The 18737-nt window shown below is 41.9% G+C and overlaps 1 protein-coding gene across 1 annotated transcript in view; it reads left to right on the forward strand.

Moving 5' to 3' along the window:
• Window positions 1-1492: 1492 nt before the first annotated feature.
• The window catches only part of TEX15 (testis expressed 15, meiosis and synapsis associated), a 40014-nt gene continuing 22769 nt past the window's right edge, over window positions 1493-18737 (forward strand). Inside the window, exons 1-4 of the mRNA XM_048504411.1 lie at window positions 1493-1552; window positions 8431-8549; window positions 10904-11069; window positions 14100-14346. Of these exons, the coding sequence (XP_048360368.1) occupies window positions 1545-1552; window positions 8431-8549; window positions 10904-11069; window positions 14100-14346 (540 nt within the window). The 5' untranslated portion in view covers window positions 1493-1544. The remainder of the gene's footprint in view (window positions 1553-8430; window positions 8550-10903; window positions 11070-14099; window positions 14347-18737) is intronic.

The raw sequence follows: 18737 nt of genomic DNA on the forward strand, positions 1-18737 counted from the left end.
GCTCATGTGAACTTCCATTAAGAGTGAACGACTTGAACCAATTTTTTTTTAAATAAACCTGCTACGAAGAGAACCCTGCAGAAGACAATCTGGCAGGACTCTTTTGCTCGAGCTGTGATGAACGGAACAAGAAATGTGTTTTCTACTAGGAATGAGTCACAAGGAAGGATGCTTGTGGCAGGACAAGATAAGATTGCTGGATGAGTAGGCTGAAGGGCAAGGCTTGTATCAGATTGTACATATTGAGCATGCTTAATAGGCTAATGCATATTAACTTCTACTCTGATGACAAACTGCATTATAATAAAGATGCAGGAAGAATATGGGAGGGGCCACATATTAAGGAGGAATATGTAAATAGGATTCCCAGAAAGTCTAAGTTCCCTTTGGCAATAGGGAACAGAAAGGGTGTGGCGAATCTGGGAGAAGGGAATATGCTGTGGATAAACTGTTTTGGTGGAGTCTGCCCATGTGGGGATGGCTCCCCCTTCTTTGGCAGCATGGTGTAGTGATTAAGAGCGTGGTGTACTGGTTAAGAGCAGGTGCACTCTAATCTGGGGAACTGGGTTTGATTCCCTGCTCTGCCACTTGAACTGTGGAGGCTTATCTGGGGAACTAGATTTGTGCACTCCAACACACGTCAGCTGGGTGACCTTGGGCCAGGCACAGTTCTTTGGAGCTCTCTCAGCCTCATCCACCTCACAGGGTGTTTGTTGGGGGGGGGGGGAGGGAAAGAAGATTGTAAACCCCTTTGAGTCTCCTTACCGGAGAGAAAGGGGGTATATAAATCCAAACTCCTCCTCCTCTTCTCAAATAAAGCTACTTAAAACTCTCATTTAATTTTAATAATCTTTATTCATTTTTTATTTTTTAATAAGGATTATTAAAATTAAAACTCTCTTCTGTTGTCTTGATATTTGGTAAAGAAATAGTGGGCACCACAGTGCCCCTCCAAACTGTGGTCCTCGCTTTCCTCACAGGGCGCGAGCCACGTACCTGAGCTCACAACCGCATCCAGAACGGCGGGCGTGGCCGTCGGAGGAGGAGGCGGCGGGGGGAAGTGCCGGGAGAGGCGGGATAAATACAGGCAGGCTGCAGTGCAAGAACATCGGTAGGGAACGGAATCAGACTCTGAGGATCCGCGGATTAATGCGGAGGAATACTTGAGTGGGCGTTGAGAGTAGAGATTCTGAAAACGCTTTACTCAACAGGCGAATTGAGTGCGCGAGTTTCTTTCCTTCGTTCTTTTCTTGCGTTTCGTCTCACTTCGGTAAAGCTACACAAAAATAGTTTCGAACACACTTCGGACACATTTTTGTTTCTCCGCCGTTAACTCTTATTTATCCCTCCGCGAGCGGCGGGGGGCCTTTCGCCTGTTGGTGTTGGGGCGCCGTCCGCTCAACGAGCGCGGAGCTTTTCTCGTGTGGAAGGGATGGAAGAAGATCCTCTTTCCCCTGTGAGGCGCGGGAAACGCTCGTGTCGGCCGGGTCACTGAGTTCAACGGCGCAGAGGGCGACAGCTTCGTGTGCTGTCCTGTAGCTGATATGCCAAGGTAGACTGCCTTTGTCCATGGGTGCTCCACTTAGCATTGACGACCGTGTACTATCGTACTCCGTGAATTTGCCTTAAGCTCATTCCAGAGGAGTAGCCTGGCTAGTCGGTTGCGGAGAAACTAGACGGGAGTCAAGCGGTACCTTAAAAACTGAGAGAAGTTTTATCGATATTTCATTATTCTGTACCCTTTTTTTTCTTTCTTGATAGGGCCTAAAGGGGCTGAATTCAAATGTTCGTCTCTCTTTTGTTGAATCAGAACTCAACCAGGTGCGAGCGGAGTATAAAGCCCGCTGAAACCAACGGGCGAATTCGAAGGGCTGTGCAGAGCATCACAACTGTAAGGGAGTGAACCTAACCAGGTGTAGTACCCTTACAGTTGTGATGCTTTGTGGAGTCCTTCGAATCCGCCCATTGTTTCAGTGGCCCTGAAGTAGAGTAACTTTGCCTTGAACTTCAGTCTAAATGCCTGATGAAGTAGGGTTTGCACCGGTGGTTGCTATCCGGATTGCTAATTAGACGTTTTATCTAACTTCTTAACCCCGAAGCTTATCTTTCCTTCCCATGCAGCAAACTTCATGATGGCGACCAACAGTGCAAATCCAATGCTGAAAACTGAATAGAAAGGGGGCTTCTGTTTAATTTTGATGCAGACTATTGGGGAAAGTATTTCACAGGGAAGGGATTGGAATGGACTTGTTTCAGTGGATGCCCACTCGTTTTGGTGGACATGGTGGGAAGAATTGGTGTTTGGGATTGCACTGTGTTGTGTTATGTGCTCTTGATGGCTTACCTTGCTTCTTCTGAAAGCTTATGGTCCAGTTGTTCTCTCCCCCCACCCCCCACTCCACCCCAATTCTTGCAGATTAGCCTTTTTGATATCACCAAGATGAGAGAGTGTATTGTTTACTGTTTACTGTTGTTTGAACCAAGTGTCTTTCTGGGAAACTTTTTTTGTCTGTTTTATTTCGGGCTGTACTCCTAAATTGTGTTGACTGGTAAGAGTGGAGAGGAATAAGAGAGAATTAGTGCAGGGTATAACGTTGATCTGAGCTGGGTAGCACATCTCAGAAGCTAAGCAGGGTTGGCCCTGGCTAGTACTTGAATGTGAGACCTCCAAGGAATACCAGGGTTATGACATGGAGGAAGGCAATAGCAAATGACTTCTGAACTTGAAAACCTCATCATGGGTTGCCTGTTGATTTGGTAGCATAATATTAATATTAATAATGTTGAGCCCTGAAGTGGATGGCCCAGGCTAGCCTGATCTTGTCATAAGCAGGGTTGACTCTGGTTATCATTTGAATGAAAAACCACCATGGAATTCCAGAGTCACGATGCAGAGGCAGGGAGCAGCAGACTACCTCTGCATCTCTTACCTTGGAAACCCTATGGTGTTGTTGGAGGTTGATGGCACTTTACCCATCTTACAAAGCAAAAGTGAGATATGAGTCTCTGGAGCAAATGCAGAATGCTTTTCCCTCTGTGCTGAATAACTGCAAAGAGCTCCACACATCAGTGCTTATTAGGGAAAGGAGCTTCCAAATAGCTGTGTTCTGGCGTCTCTTTCTCTGAAATGTAGAAGTAATAGCATTGAGCAATAAAGATTAATTTGGACAGGGGTCCTTTAGGTCTGAGCTAGACTGAATTTTGAGGCTCTTCCAGCTCATTTATCATACAAATAAAAATATCATCCTTTTGTGTTCTCCTGCCATGAAGAGCATCAATCTCTTTGGATCTGAACTTCCACCTGACAATGTTCATACACTGAAAGAGTGGAGGGGGGCTCTTACATTTTACCTTGCTGAATAAAGAAATATGGTTAAATTGCGTAAAGTGATAATGAATCTGTGCTGTGATGCTCTATTGCTGAATTTCTGGTGTTTCATTTATTGTAGAATCAGGTGTCTTGCTAAGGTGTAAATATAGAAACATTGCCTTTGTCATTACAGTCATTGTTACTCTTTGTTAATTGCATAACAAAGAATTGTATAACTTGGAAATGTGTATGGACTGTTTTGTGCGATAAAGAGGTCAGCTTATCTACCTGGTATTTTTTTAATTCTCTGGGATCCAAGTGCAACTGCTGTGTGTTCCTAAATAAAGCATGGGATTTGCTTTTGGAAGTTGTGGCTGATGGATGTTACTATTCCTTGAAGGTGAATTAGAGAAAGCAAGTTACTGAGCCCTGTTTTGCAGGAGGAGAGCGCGATATACATAAATATTATTATTATCATTAGTGGAATTCTCAACAGAGGTACTCTATTTCAAGTGCACTGATTTCAGCGGGCTTAGAAGGGTATAACTGTGTTTAGAATTGCACTAGTTGAAACTCTGAAATGGTTAATAGGATTTACTTTTGGACTGAGTTTAAAGTTGGCTTGATGACTTTTGGGGAACTCGATGGCATCCAAAAAATGATGGGCAGTAGATTCAGGGTGGACAAAAATAAATTCTTATTTACACAATGAGTGATTAAAATGTGGAATTTGCTGCCAGAGGTTATCCTGATGGGCATAGACATAGCCTACTTTAAAGGGTTCATGGAGGTTTCTCAGAGGCTATTAGCCATAGCGACTAAAGGAAATCTCCATATTCAGAGGCAGTAAATCTCTGAATACTAGTGTCAGGCGACAACATCAAGGAAAGGCCTCACCTATATGGACCACTGGTCTGATCCAGCAGGGTGCTTCTTATGTTCTTAATTTACCATGTAAAGACAAATTGTTAAATGTCCATAAGAGTTTGCCATAGTGTAATTCACTGTGATAGTTCATTAGCAAAAGTATTACCGTATATTAGCAAAAGTATTACTGTATATTACCGTCACCTTTGTTAGAAAAGACAGAATAGGAATAGGAATATTAGACTTCTGAAGGATCATTAACGGAGCTTAGTAACAGAATCCAGTACAGTGCAGACAAGTTTGCTTATTTTGTATTGTGTTTAAAGATGACATAGTTTTTTTAAAAAAAATAGTGCGCTATAGAGTGTTTATCTATTAAGGGTAAAATCATAAATACATCGGCCAAAATGGCCCCTTGATCTTTTGTGTGGAATTTTTAAAGTGTGGCCTTATGCCAGTGGTGGCAAACCTATGGCACGGGTGCCAGAGATGGCACTCACAGCCCTTTCTGTGGGCACGCGCAAAGAGTCCCCCCCACACACATCTAGGCTGGCCTGGGCTGGTGGGCTCGATTATTAGCATTAAACTTAAGACCTAGTTTTGGGGAAGCAGTGTAGGTAACCCTGTTAAGCGCTGTTAAACCACGCTGATTTTCATGCGAAGAACTAAGGTGCGATCCTTTACCTGGGAGTAAGCTCGGTTGCTGCCAATGGGGCTTGCTTCTGAGTAAACGCTCCTAGGGTCGTGATTCACCAGTTGGAAGAATTGCATGGTTGATTCAAAGCAAAGCCACTGACTACCACCAAGCTTACTCCCGAGTAACGCACACCTCAGAGCCAACCGTTTTTTCTAAACTAAAACCTCAGAATTCAGGCTAAATTGCTGTGTTGGCACTTTGCAATAAATATGTGGGTTTGGGGTTGCAATTTGGGCACTCTGTCTCGAAAAGGTTCGCCATCACTGCCTTATGCGTTTCAGAATTGTGCTAGACGTGATCAAATAACATTAATAAATCTCAGCGATAAATTTTACATGGTGTTAATGAGTTTTACAGTTTTAAATATGAGACTTGGGGAAAGCTAGCATGTTTCAAAAGCTGGAAACAGCATATAAGGGTAAGGAAAGTAATCATTGAGTCTGTGAAAGTTAAGTTCAGAATAACTAGGGAAAGTCTATGAAACAGGCCCTTTTGGAAGATCAGCATTGGACAGAACATGGTTGATCCTCAGGAGTCATTTGCTTTAAGATGTAAGGGAGTATTTGAGCTTTAGGATTAGAGATTGTGTAGTCTTTCGAAGCTCTCACACTAATGCCAAGAAAAGGGAAGCTGGGATTGTGAGTAGGGAATTACATCATGCAGTGCCATGAACAAGTTGTGACAGCTATGGTCTTGGAATAACATGCATGTGTGTCTCTGGGTTCTTTTCCAACCCATGACTAAAGATAAGTAAGATCTTAACACTCTAATGTATACATGTCACAAACAATTTGTATTTTCCAGTTGAAAAAGGATCAGTCATTGGTTCTGTTTGTCAGCAGTAGAACCTTGAATGCTTTGATTAAAAACAGGATTCGCACCCTTGGTTGATTAAACTCACCAGGTATATTTGTCCACTACCTCACATAGGCTCCTTCCACGCATGCAGAATAATGCACTTTCAATCCACTTCAGTGCATTTTGCAGCTGGATTTTACAGTGCAGAATAGCAAAATCCACTTGCAAACCATTATGAAAGTGTATTGAAAGTGCATTATTTTGCAGGTGTGGAAGGGGCTGCACGTGTGGGATGGTCATACTCTTCCACCAAGCACTCAGCTTCAGGAGGGACACACAGGAAACATATTTAGTATTAGAAGGGCTTTGTCAATGCAGAAATCTATGGAATCATCTTGATTTAACGTAAATAGGATGAAGCTCAAAGTTGTGCAGAATGTCGTGCTGTAATTTAACAAATGTAAGTGTTCTGACTTCAATATATGTAGTGTATCTCCCTCTAGTGACTGGTTCATAGATAAAGCTATCTGGCACAACTTAAAAAATTGTGATCTTAAATGATCTTGTATTCAAACTAATTGATTTATAATGCTAAAGTACTTGAATAAGATCTGAGCAATAGTACTTTAGCTGGTGGGATTTATTTAAAATTTTCTGTTCTCAAGTCTACCATAATTTTTTTTGCAATTTTTCTGTTCGTGTCTGGATGCGTTACATAAGAACTGTTGTGCATATCATTGTGTATATTATTGCTGATCAGGTTGGGAAGAGGACTGTGCCTTAGGCAAACTGTCAGCCGTTTTGAAATATTTGTTCTTGAATTTGTGATGGATTTGCAACTGGAAATATACCTCTGTATGACAGACAAAATAAAGACATGTCTTGTTTAACAGAAAAAAACTTAAAATTCCACTCTAGTTTCCAGAAACTTTGCTCATGCAAGCAAACTGATGTCATGATCTAAGGAGTGTTTGGTGGGAATTTTTAGAACTGCCAGTGAGGATGTCATGATATTCATGCTAAACATGTGGTTCTTATGAACTTGTCATAATCTTTATAGAAAGATCATCACTTGGTCAGGAAAAGTACAGGGTTTTGTTTATTGTTGACAGATAATTAATGTAGTAAAGAGCTAAATGCAGCCTTTTAAATCTTGTAGCAAAATATGAGCATTAGCAGATGTTTACTGGCTAAAGAAAGTAATTTTACAAGCTAATTGGTTCAGATTACTTAATAGAACACAAGATAGTTATCTCATTACAAGTACACATGGAACCAAATACAGATTCAAATCATACTAAAATTACACCTTTTTACTTTACGTTATTGTAAGTTAACTGATAATCTCATGTAACTTGGTCTGGGGATTCCATGAACACCTGTACTTTTGGCTTGCAAGGGTAGCTGCAGAATGCTGGTTGGGAATCCACACTTGGGAAGTGACTTACCTGAACATCTATCTGTTCTGTTGAATATCATATCCCTTAATGCCCATTTTCTGCCTCCAGCCTAATGTCGCCAAACTATTATTGGTTTCTATGTATCTGAAATTCAGTTTTCTTTTTTCCTTTTGATTGGAGAGGAAGAAATATTAAATGCAGACCCCATATTCATGTACTTTAAGTGCTTTGTTCTTTCTACTATTAACAGCAGGATCTTTAGTGCAGAAGAAAAGAGGCATCATTCAGCCAAATTTGAGCTCTTCTGCAACTTACTGTTTTCAGCAGGAGTGAGAACAGGGCATGTTTTTTGTCGATTCAAATCAGTGAGGCAGGGTTTTTTGCAGGATTGTGTTCAGCTACTCAGCCTATAGTAATGGCTATTAGGATGCATGCTTGGTGAGCCACATATGATAGTCAGGACTTCATATAATAGAGTCTGGGGACGTATGATATGTACTGTCAGCAGGAACTTGAAGAGTGGTGCCTAGGGGCAAAAGAGAGTTCACAATAGCCAGAAGCTGAAAAAGCAAGCAACCCAGTGGGTAAAATGGGAATATTAGGATTCACAGTGCTATCTTGAGCAGAGTTGGCCCTTGAAATAAGAGGGTTTAAATAAGTATAATTCTACTTAGAATGACATGGCACAATTCATCACTTCAAATGGTTGGGCAAAAACAGGATGCGTACGGCTTATGTCTGTGCTGTCTTTCTGACTTTTGCAGAGTTTATTTACTCCAGGGGTCTGCAACCTGCGGCTCTCCAGATGTTCATAGACTACAATTCCCATCAATTGGCCATGGTGGCAGGGGCTGATGGGATTTGTAGTCCATGAACATCTGGAGAGCCGCAGGTTGCAGACCTCTGATTTCCTCCATAGATCAGAGGTCTTCAGTTTGGTGCCCATGGACACCATGACACCCATCAAGTTTTTTTTAGAAAGCGGGTTGGGCTGTATGGGGCTACTGCCTAGTATGGCTTCTGATTAGCCGCTGGAAATCTGATTGGCTACACAAATTAACGCTACGGTGGTAGCTGCCACCAATTCATTTCATTTTAATTCCTTTTACCCAGTGTATTTGTATAAATGATTCCTCTTGTTCCCTTCACATGGACTTCTTTTGTATATGTGGCTCTTCATCCCATGGCATCAACTTTGAAGTTGCACTTATCACCTTGTGTCAGAACTCCAAAGGTGCCCACAGGCTTATAAAGTAATGTGATTCAACTAAGATATCAGTAATCTAAAATAAAGCATAAAGTTTTAGGTATGTCTTACGCAGTGCAGATATAATAGTTTCTGGCTTTTATTCCTTCAGGATGATAGAAGTGGAAACCAAAATGGAACCGAACATAAAGTTACATACAAAGCAGTCATTTTTGCCAGTACACAATCGTTTGAAAAAATTTACCATCCCTAAAAGAACGCCTGATAAAGGTACAGTAGAAAAGGAGTGCAATGTACCCAGTAATATTTGTTAATGCATGATAGTTTGCATTCAGAGTTTGACTACGTGGTTGTGGTGACATCTTACCTCTGGAAACAAGTGTTTCATTAACCTGACAGCTGGGAGTTCCTTGAAGCAGACTTTGCTGACAACCTTGAAAATGCTGTCAGAGCATAACTCAGGGGTATGCCTCAACCTGTATGAACCAATCTTTTATTTCAAAGCTTTTGATGTGGCCTAGTCCTGTCCATGGGTCTGTGGCTGCATGGTGCAGGGATTATTTGATGGTAGCACTACATCTCCATAAGCAGATCAGTTAGATTTGAGTCAAGTAGCATCTTATGTAGACTAATATCTCAGTCTCAGGAGCCACGTTAGTCCCTTTTTGTTCTGCTAGGCCAGGGGTCTGCAACTGTGGCTCTCCAGATGTTCATGGACTACAAATACCATCAGACCCTGCAGAGTACAAATGAATTAAATAAAGTTATTTCCTGCTTGAGGGACTGAGTAAAAGCCTAGTCTTTTTCTTCTTAACTGCCTTTGTAGTACAATAAAGCCCATTTACTGTCAAGTGTGTGAGAGTGGTGATTAGGAAACTTGCCCCAGATCTCCAGACTTCCCTCTGAGATACACCTCTGAAGATGCCAGCCACAGATGCAGGCGAAACTTTAGGAACAAGATCTACCAAACCATGGCCATATGGCCGGAAAACCCAAAACCACCAGTTTCCCCAGATCATCATCTCTGTGCCTCTTTTGAGATAAGGGCTTAATCACACTTTCTCCAGAACAGCGCAGGGGACCTTGGAGTAGCCCCACATTGGCTTTAACAGCTAAACTCCCAGAGTTCATATCAGCCAATTTTCATAGCTGGCCAATTTTCAGAGCTTTTGTATTGCTTGCAAATTTTAGGCACTAATATTGGATGCCATTTGGTAACTTCACTGGCTTCAGAAGGCTCCGAGTCTGGATACAGTTAGTCCCAGGTAGCTTAGTAGGGAAGTTCTGAGTCTCAAGCTGTAAGGTTTAAGACTCAGAATCCCTGATATTGGTCTCGACTACGATTGCCTCAAAATCTGGGGAAGGATGCAACACTTGTGGTTCCCTTTTTGCAGCATCCCTTTTCCCAGGGGACAGTAGAAAAGTTTGTTCCTAGGGATGCAGGGCCCACATAGCCTAATAGCCATGTGAGTCATGAAGAGCAAGCGAGCGAAATCACTTTTGTAAGCACAGTGGAAGGGGTAGGAAGGCTGATTTTGTGTTCTTCCCCCCCCCCTCCTCTCAACCAGTATGACTGTTGGCTCAAGCGGATCCTGCAGTTTCAGCAATAAAGTTTCCCAGAGTTAGAAAATACTTCTGTTGGAATGTGTGTGTGCGTGTATATGAGGAGGAGTATTTCTTAGTTTCCTTCCTTCCCAGGATCTCTTCTGAGCCTTCAACCAGCCCCTGCATGAGACTGAGATTTGTTTCTTCATTTAGAACATTTATATGCTGCTTCTCCAGAGAACTTGGTCAAGGTTTCAGTCCCAGACTTTTCCTTCTATCATGTGAATTGGATTAAGCGACTGGGCATTCTGAGCTGATATTAGCCTGTCACAGTCACAATACAAATGTAGCCACTGCTTCAACTGATTGTGAATTAATTTCCAGTGAATTCTGCCTTCTGAAAGATTTGCTACTTTAAGTGCTTAATCAAAACTGTCGTTCTCTTTCACAAGGCTGCTCTCTTGGGAGGAATCCACTGGGTCCTGGCACTTTGTGCTTATTTGCTCACTGTTGCTATAGTTCACTGATGGTGAACCTTTTCGAGACAGAGTGCCCAAATTGCAACCCAAAACCCACTTATTTATCGCAAAGTGCCAACACGGCAATTTAACCTGAATTCTGAGGTTTTTGTTTAGAAAAAACGGTTGGTTCTGAGACGTGGTTACTCAGGAGTAAGCTTGGTGGTAGTCAGTGGCTTTGCTTTGAAGCAACCGTGCAACTCTTCCAACGAGTGAATCACGACCCTAGGAGGGTTTACTCAGAAGCAAGCCCCATTGCCAGCAACCAAGCTTACTCCCAGGTAAAGGATTGCGCTTTAGTTTAACAGCATTTAACAAGGTTACCTACAGTGCTTCCTCAAAACTAGGTCTTAGGTTTAATGCTAATAATCGAGCCCAGTGGCCCAGGCCAGCCTAGATGTGTGGAGGGGGCACTCTGTTTGTGCGTGCCCACAAAGAGGGCTCTGAATGCCACCTCTGGCACCTGTGCCATAGGTTTGCCATCACTGCTATAGTTAGCATTTCCTCTGACTAGCATTATAATTTCTTTACCATTTTATGTGCTTGTTCTTTCTGATTTAGATTTTCTTACTGACTGTTCCACTAATCAGAGGGATTACCATGAAGTTAAAGAACAGCTGACTCAGGGCTGCTTTGACAGAGAATGTAATCTGGAATCCTTGTGGCATTTTGACAAGATAGAAATAGTTCACAATAAAGATCTGGAAGAGGAATTTGTGACAAAGAGGTGAGTCGTTTTTATATGAAGACAAAATAAATGCATCGCCCTTCCTCCAACAAACTCAAGGATCTCTAATTATAATTTCATAGTAACCCAATCAGATACATTAGCCTGAGTGACTGATTTGTTCAAGACCACGTAAGCTCCATGGTTAAGGGCCTAACTAAGTGTTTGGTTTCCTGGGGCTCATCAGTAGATGAGATCAGGAAGCTCCATGCTCAGAATTTAATTCCTAGATTTGGTGCATGAGGTCAGTTTTTACAGTTCCATTTCTGTTCATTTTGTCATTCTTGTAAACGTGTGGCTGGCAGTGGGAATCATATAAATGAGCATATGAAGCTACCTTGAACTGAGTCAGACTACTGGCCTTTCAAAGTCAGTGGTATCTACTCTGACTGGCAGAATCTAGAATCTTAAAGATCTGTCATATCATCTACTACCTGAACCTTTTAACACCCCTCTTTGTATTAGTGTGGTGGACACATGTATAGTGGTGACAATATTTAAATCAATGCAGTTAGTAATATGGGGGAAATGGTGGGGAAAAATAAATGAAGAACAGAGAGTGTAAATGTTGATAATCACTAAGAATTATTCACTGAAAGGCAAAATCCTAAGCCAGTGGTAGTCAATATAACTCCTTTCTTGTATAAGTAAGTGTAATATAGTCCAAATAAGAACAATTATGAATGTCTTTAATAGAGATTATTATATAAGCCATGTAGTTAATCTGAAAACTGTTTTTGCTGGTACAACCAATGAATTGAGTCCAGTGGTCAGCGTCTACTAATAGAAGAGGTGCCAGAGATCTCTTTATTCATCTTCAGCACACACACACACACCAATTTGCTGTTCATATTGCTCCTAAAGGCTTCCTGTCCCTGGAGGTTTTGGAGGCTACATTGAGACATGGGAGGCAAGAAAGTCTTGTTCTGTTGATCACAGACATGGGAGGCAAGAAAGTCTTGTTCTGTTGATCGCAGATTGGAATTGACCCAGCAGCACATACCTGGTTGTCATAGCAGTATCATCCTGTGAGGAAAGATATATACATTATCTTTTATGTGATCCAGATTTTTGATTGTCAGATCTTGGAAGCTAAGCAGGATCAGCCCTGGCTAGTATTTGGATGGGAGACCACCAAAGAATACCAAGGTTGCTAGGCAGAGGCAGGCAATGGCAAACCACATCTCTTAATCTCTTGCCTTGAAAGCCCAATGGGGTCGCCATTTGTTGGCTGCAACTTGGTGGCAGTTTACACACACAGACATTGCTGTTAGCAAATCTTGCCAACAGCCCTATCTCTTCCTAATTTCAGTGGAGCCATGCAAGGAGAGGTGGGGATCTAGCAAGCCATGATTTGTTGTGCTGTCAAAGGAGGAGGGGTTGCCTACTCCTTGGTGCAGCCAATAATTTACTTTTTTCCTGTTTCTGTAAAGTCACATGGCAAGCTTTGCTGGGGTTTTCAAGTCAAGGGATGTTTGGAGGTGGTTTGCAATTGCCTGCCTCAGTGTTTGGACCCTGGTATTCCTTGGAGGTTTCTCATCCAAATACTCTTCAAGGCCAGCCCTGCCTAGCTTCTGAGATTTGATGAGAGCAGGATAGTCTGGGGCTATCCAGGTTGGTTTACTAACATCAAATATTAAAAGGCAATATGTTTTGTTTAGAAGAGTCACATTACACAGATTCAGTGTTACAACAAAGTGACCAAGTTCACGGTGTTAGCAGCAAATGTGTACATGGTATCGGGGGAAAAAACCAGGTTTCTAAGTAACCCATCTCACAGACACTGTTTTGTGCCTACCAGGGTGATAACATATAGGATGCTAAGCAAAACTTTTTATTCTGCTGAACTGCAGCTGAAGTTACTCAACCAACTAGTAGCTGTAAGGCAACAAATGTTGGGGACGAAGAATTGTAGGGAGAGATCCCAGTGGTAGGACCTTCCAGGCAAATTCTGTAGGAATTCCTTCAGTAGGAATCTGGGCACAACAGAATACTTTAGTAATGTAGACCTATTGTAATGTACCCTGTTTCCTCCAAAATAAGACCTATCCCAAAAATAAGCCCTGGCATGATTTTTCGGGATTTTTGGAGGATGCATGAAATATAAGCCCTACTCCAAAAATAAGTCCTAGTTACAGATTCACCGGTACAGCTGATCTGGTCATTTGGAGGGCGCAAAATCATGGAAAAAAAATAAGACATCCCCTGAAAATAAGCCCTAATGCATTTTTTGGAGCAAAAATTAATATAAGACCCTATCTTATTTTTGGGGAAACACCGTAGTAATGTAATGTAGACCTGTTGGGTGCATATATGGGATATATTTAAAATTTTGCTTGAAGAAAACTTAAATCATGAAAATGCTTTACTGGGAGTAAGATTTATTAAGTAACACGAGATTTCTGAACAGCAAAATTGAAGTCCCTGTAGGATCTTACAGAGCACATATCAACAATCACAACTTTCCAACTAAAAATATATTTGAAACTCATGTGATCAACAAACTCACAGCTGAATCTACTGGAGAAATTAACTTTTAGGTTGGATAAGAAAATATTTCATATGTTGCAATTTCCCCTCAATCAGGTTTTTGTTTTCTGGGGGGAAATGGGGAGAAACTTGTTTATTTTTTCCCCAAGATCTTAACATTTCTGGAAAACATTACTTCTGATTGCTTGTAAGAGGAATAGGGCAGAGTTGGGCATCAAGCCCCCTTCTTTTTGATAGTTGAGTCCAAGGAAGCACAATAAAAACAATACTATTATCAGTATAAATACATCTATAAACAATAACTCAAGAATAAAGTTTTTTCTCAGTGGTAATCCTCAATGTTAATCACCAGAAACTTTTACCAAATGTCCCCTTAAAGATATTGACTTGTCATGTCTTCCTAAAAACAGAGGGTAATACATATTATGGAGTTCTGTAAGAAATGCAGACATAGAGTGAAATAATTTCTTACTGTAATGAATGCATATTTATTGTGTATATTATTTGGAAATGCATCTGACTCTTTTTTTTAATGGCCAGGACTAAGATGCGTGAACAAGGAAGAATGGACAAGGAACTCCCTAGTTTTTTAGTTGCATCTAAAGAGGAAGTCTTGAAAATTTGTCAGAGTGGCCTGCGAACTAGTAATTCAATCAAGAAACAACTACACATCATGAGCGAGCTGGGAAATCCTCAACTTGGAGTGTATTTATTCAGACATGTTGATATAGCTTTGAAATATGCATCCAAAAACTCAGTCCCAATAGAAAATATCATTATTTTCAGGGTAAGTATTGTATGAGAATTACTGAATATTGTAAAATTACTTGTGTCAGAAGTCTTTCCTGCACTCTTCTCAATCAACCTTACCCCCACCACTGCTGCCACAAGAAGATACTAAGACCTTATATTTAGCAAGGCGGGGATTTGCTGTGCTATTTTCAGAGCAACCCCTCCCCCAGTTTTGGTCAATTATGCCAAAAGGGGAAAAAATTAATTCTAGTCCTCAAATTGGTGACCAACTTGCACCTACTCTGAAGTCAGGAGGGTGGGGGGATACCCCTAATTCCACTGAACAAACAGTGGTAGAGATGGAAATTGGCCCTTTAAGTGTGGTTCTTCTACCCTCATCCCGAACAGTTGTATACTAAAGAATGCCATTTCAGACTGGCCAGCTCTGCCTTTCCATAGGCTACAGTAAATCCAACTCCTTCCCTTGTCAGTCATATGTGAGAAGGAGTCTGGAACATCCTCCGTTAGCTGATTGCTCACTGGCCTCTAACTTTTTCCCTCTGATACCAATTTCATGGTTGCTTGCTTATCAGCAGGGAAGGAAAGGGTGGCCCTGCACTTTAAGGTCAGAGTTTCTGTGTACTTAGGTGATTCCCCATAATTTTCCTGATTATTTAGTGTTCCATAAACACTTTGTTGTGGGTCCTTCACTGTAACAGAAATGAAAAACAGCCCTTCATTTTCTGAGCTATTTCCCTGCTTTAGCTAAGACTTTCTACCAAAGTGCAGCCATTTTAGAATCCTTCAGAATTCTCTGCCTCTTTAAGAGGTACACAGTTTACCTGTCTCTGTCAGAAACAAGTATATCTTCCTGGACCTGCTTATCATACTTTGAAGGTCAGCTGTTTGTAGCAAGAGAACAAGCACCCAAGGCACACTCTTATGTGTACATATAGTTTTTAAGGTCCAGATCAGACCTGAAGAAGGTTGTCTCTGTCTTAACCAGCAGAGACACTGGCTCCATGTCCAAAACATGTAATTATGTTTGTTCATGTTGATGTGTTATGGCACCATGAGCAGTTGTTTGGAACATGGTACAAGTAATGGTTAGGCTCTTCTCATCCTGAAGGGATTCTGCCAGCCAGATCATCTGATCCACAGCTCCATGGCACGCTGGCACGTGTACCTTTTCTCTCTATGGGTTTGAGGGTCTGTTGCTTTCCTCTCTTGACTTTGGGAGGCTAAATGGGATTTCTAGTTGCCTGTTATCTGCCCAGTGCTGACTAAATTGTGCTTTAACTGAGAACTGCTTTTTGTGAATATCTGGGCAGATAGGAGGTTTGCGGGAGTTCTCTCAATAGTGCATGGTTCTCCCTTTTCTGGAGGGGTTTGATTCCCCCCTCCCCCTTGACAAAGTTTAATCTTGGAGAATATATTCCCCTCAGGAGCTTGTCATCTCCATCTGAGCGCAGTGTTAACTTGTAGAACTACTCTCTTAAGCCATCCCTGCAAGGTAGCACAGCCCCAAGAAACATTTAGACCAAGTTCATTCCTGACACCACCTCTCTAGAAATTTTTGAGGCCCTGTTATAAGGGCAGAAATAATCAGAAGTCCGGTAGCCGTTAAAGACTAACAAACTTCTATTCCATCATAAACAAACAATTTGTATCCCACCTTTCCTTGTGATTCCAGATGGCTTACAATAACAGTTAAAAACATAATAGTAAGCCAGAAATCTTTTCTCCCATTTCTTCCCACCCTTGAAAGCTGCCTGCCATTCAAACTCCATCAGTAGCCCTGACTAACAGGCAGGCCTTGCAGCATCTCCTGAAGATCACTGACAGAGTGCCCTCATCTCTTCTGAGAGTCCATCCCACAGAGCCATAGTAGAAAAGGCCAGGGCTTATGTTGATGTCAGACAGTTCACCCCAGTGATGAGGCAGCCAAGGGGTGTCCAGAGACATATAGGAGTCAGTCCTTCAAATATCTGGATCCCAGGTTGTGAAGAGTTTTAAATGTCATGACCCTCCCACCATCTTGAATTTAACTCCGAAACAGACTGTCACCCAATGTAGTTGTTTCAAAAAGGGCAACATTAATTAATTATTTAAAGTATTGTATTAATTATTTAAAGCATGTATTGGCTATCTTCCTTATGGAGTTCAAGACGGCTTACAGTTGTTCAGTAGTTGGGTTGCTGCATTCTGGACCAGGTTCCAGGTTGTCTTCAAAGGTAGGCCCACATACAGTGTAGTTCAGTAATCCAAACTGGAGGATACAGAAGCATGCATGACTATGGCCAGATCTGCTGGATCTAGGTAACAAAGGAGTTAGTAGATCTGATGCAGCTGATAGAAGGTGGTCCTGGCCACCATGCCAAGCTGTTTTTCAGACAACAAGGTAGGGTCCATTCTGAAGTAGGAACCTAGTCGGAAAAAGCGAACGTAGCTTCATCTTGGACAAATGCCTTCAGTCCCTCTAGAATTTCAGCCTTCCTGACTAGCATTATCTCTGTCTCGCTGGATTCCGCTTCTGTTTGTTCTGCCTTAGCCATCTGACCACAGCTCCAAAGCACCAGTGCAGAACCAAGATGAATGTGTCTTGAGGTTTGGATAATGAAATGTGGATGTCATATGCATATTGGTGACACCCAACCCCAAAGCTCCAGACAGTCTCATTCAATGGTCATATATTAAAGAGCATGCTTAAAATAGTATGAGAGACAGATTGTCATTGGACTCTACATTATTGAGCATCATCATTGTTGTTGTTGTTGTTGTTATTATTATTATTAATTCAATTTATTAGACTGCCCTACCCCTGAAGGGCTCAGGACGGTTTACAGACAACCAAACACAATACATTGCAACTAAAACAATCGAATAATCCCAATTAAAACAATAAATACAATAAAAACAGTAGCAGCAATAACCTTTCCATAATTAATAAATTAGGTGGATGAAGTCCGGTAAAACCCCAGGAGGGGACTGGCAGATTTTCAGATGATCCGATGATACATAGGGCAGCAGAGAGGGGCGGACTCAGCGGTTAGCCTCCCCAAAAGCCCGGTGGAACAGCTCAGTTTTACAGGCCCTGCGGAACTCCCCAAGGTTCCGCAGGGCCCTAACAGCTGGAGGAAGAGTGTTCCACCAGGCAGGGGCCAGGGCTGTAAAAGCCCTGGCCCGGGTAGAGGCTAGCTGCATCATAGAGGGACAAGGGACCACCAGTAAATTTGCCTCTGCCGAACGGAGAGAGCGACTCGGGACATATGGGGTAAGGCGGTCTCACAGGTATGAGGGCCCAGGCCATAAAGGGCCTTAAAGGTCAATACCAACACCTTGAAGATAATCCAGAACTCCACTGGGAGCCAGTGCAGACGCACAACATGGGGGTAATATGATCTCTAACTGAACCACCCGTGAGAAGATGGGCCGCTGCATTCTGGACCAGCTTCAATTTCCGGATCAGCCGCAAGGGAAGGCCCGCATAGAGCAAGTTACAATAGTCCTGCCTGGAGGTGACTGTTGCATTGATCACTGTACTCAGATGCTGGTTAAGATTCACGAAAGCTTACATACATATTGACGTGATTTACATCTGTCTTAAGAACCTTTTTAGCCTATGCTTTTCTGAGGAGTTTAGACCAGCACACAGCGTGTCATTGCTGACCTATGGGGTGATATCATATCATGACCTTTACTATAGTCTGTTTTGGTAGGACGGTGTAGGCACAAAGTACAGGCAGACTACTTACTGGATGGTTAATAGAACATAATTATGGGCATTTCTGCATGGATGTTTCCATTGGTGTGGCCATGTATTGCTGTAGTTTATCCCTCAATTTCTGCATGCATTTTGTGCCATTAATTTTTGCTCCCCCCACCCTTTATTCCCCATTTTTAAAAAATCACTTTTACTCTGTCTTTTTCTGAAAGCTGATGTTGTGTTGGCTTTTTCCTCATGCATAATGCTTCTATCAGTTTTCTTTGTCTCATCCACCTCCAGCCAACTTTCAATTATTGCACTGCCATCATTGTTAAGCCACTCCCTCTCTTTTTCTCTGCCCTGAAAATGAGTGGTTTCATTTTTAATGGCCCTAAAAGATCAATATATCGATGTAACATTGTAATGATAGTTTAAGCAGGTTGTCTGAATCCCCAGCTTTCATTTTTTTAAAAACAAGTACCGGTAATCCTCCTTTGCGGAGATATGCCTTTCCCCTTCTACCTCCATGAGGGAGGAGGGTAGAAACTTATCTTTTTTTAAAAAATGAAAGCTAGGAATTTTGAGAACCTGCGTAACCATCATTTCAGGGCCACATCAGTAATCAATCTTGTTGTAGGGCTTTTTTTTAAAAGAGAGAATGCTTTGAAGCCACTAATAATGACACCAATGATGACAGCACCCTCTCTTGACAATCCTCATTGTTTAAGCCTTGTGTGGAA

Source organism: Sphaerodactylus townsendi, linkage group LG07, assembly GCF_021028975.2.
Source record: "Sphaerodactylus townsendi isolate TG3544 linkage group LG07, MPM_Stown_v2.3, whole genome shotgun sequence".
In the NCBI taxonomy this organism is placed as follows: domain Eukaryota; kingdom Metazoa; phylum Chordata; class Lepidosauria; order Squamata; family Sphaerodactylidae; genus Sphaerodactylus; species Sphaerodactylus townsendi.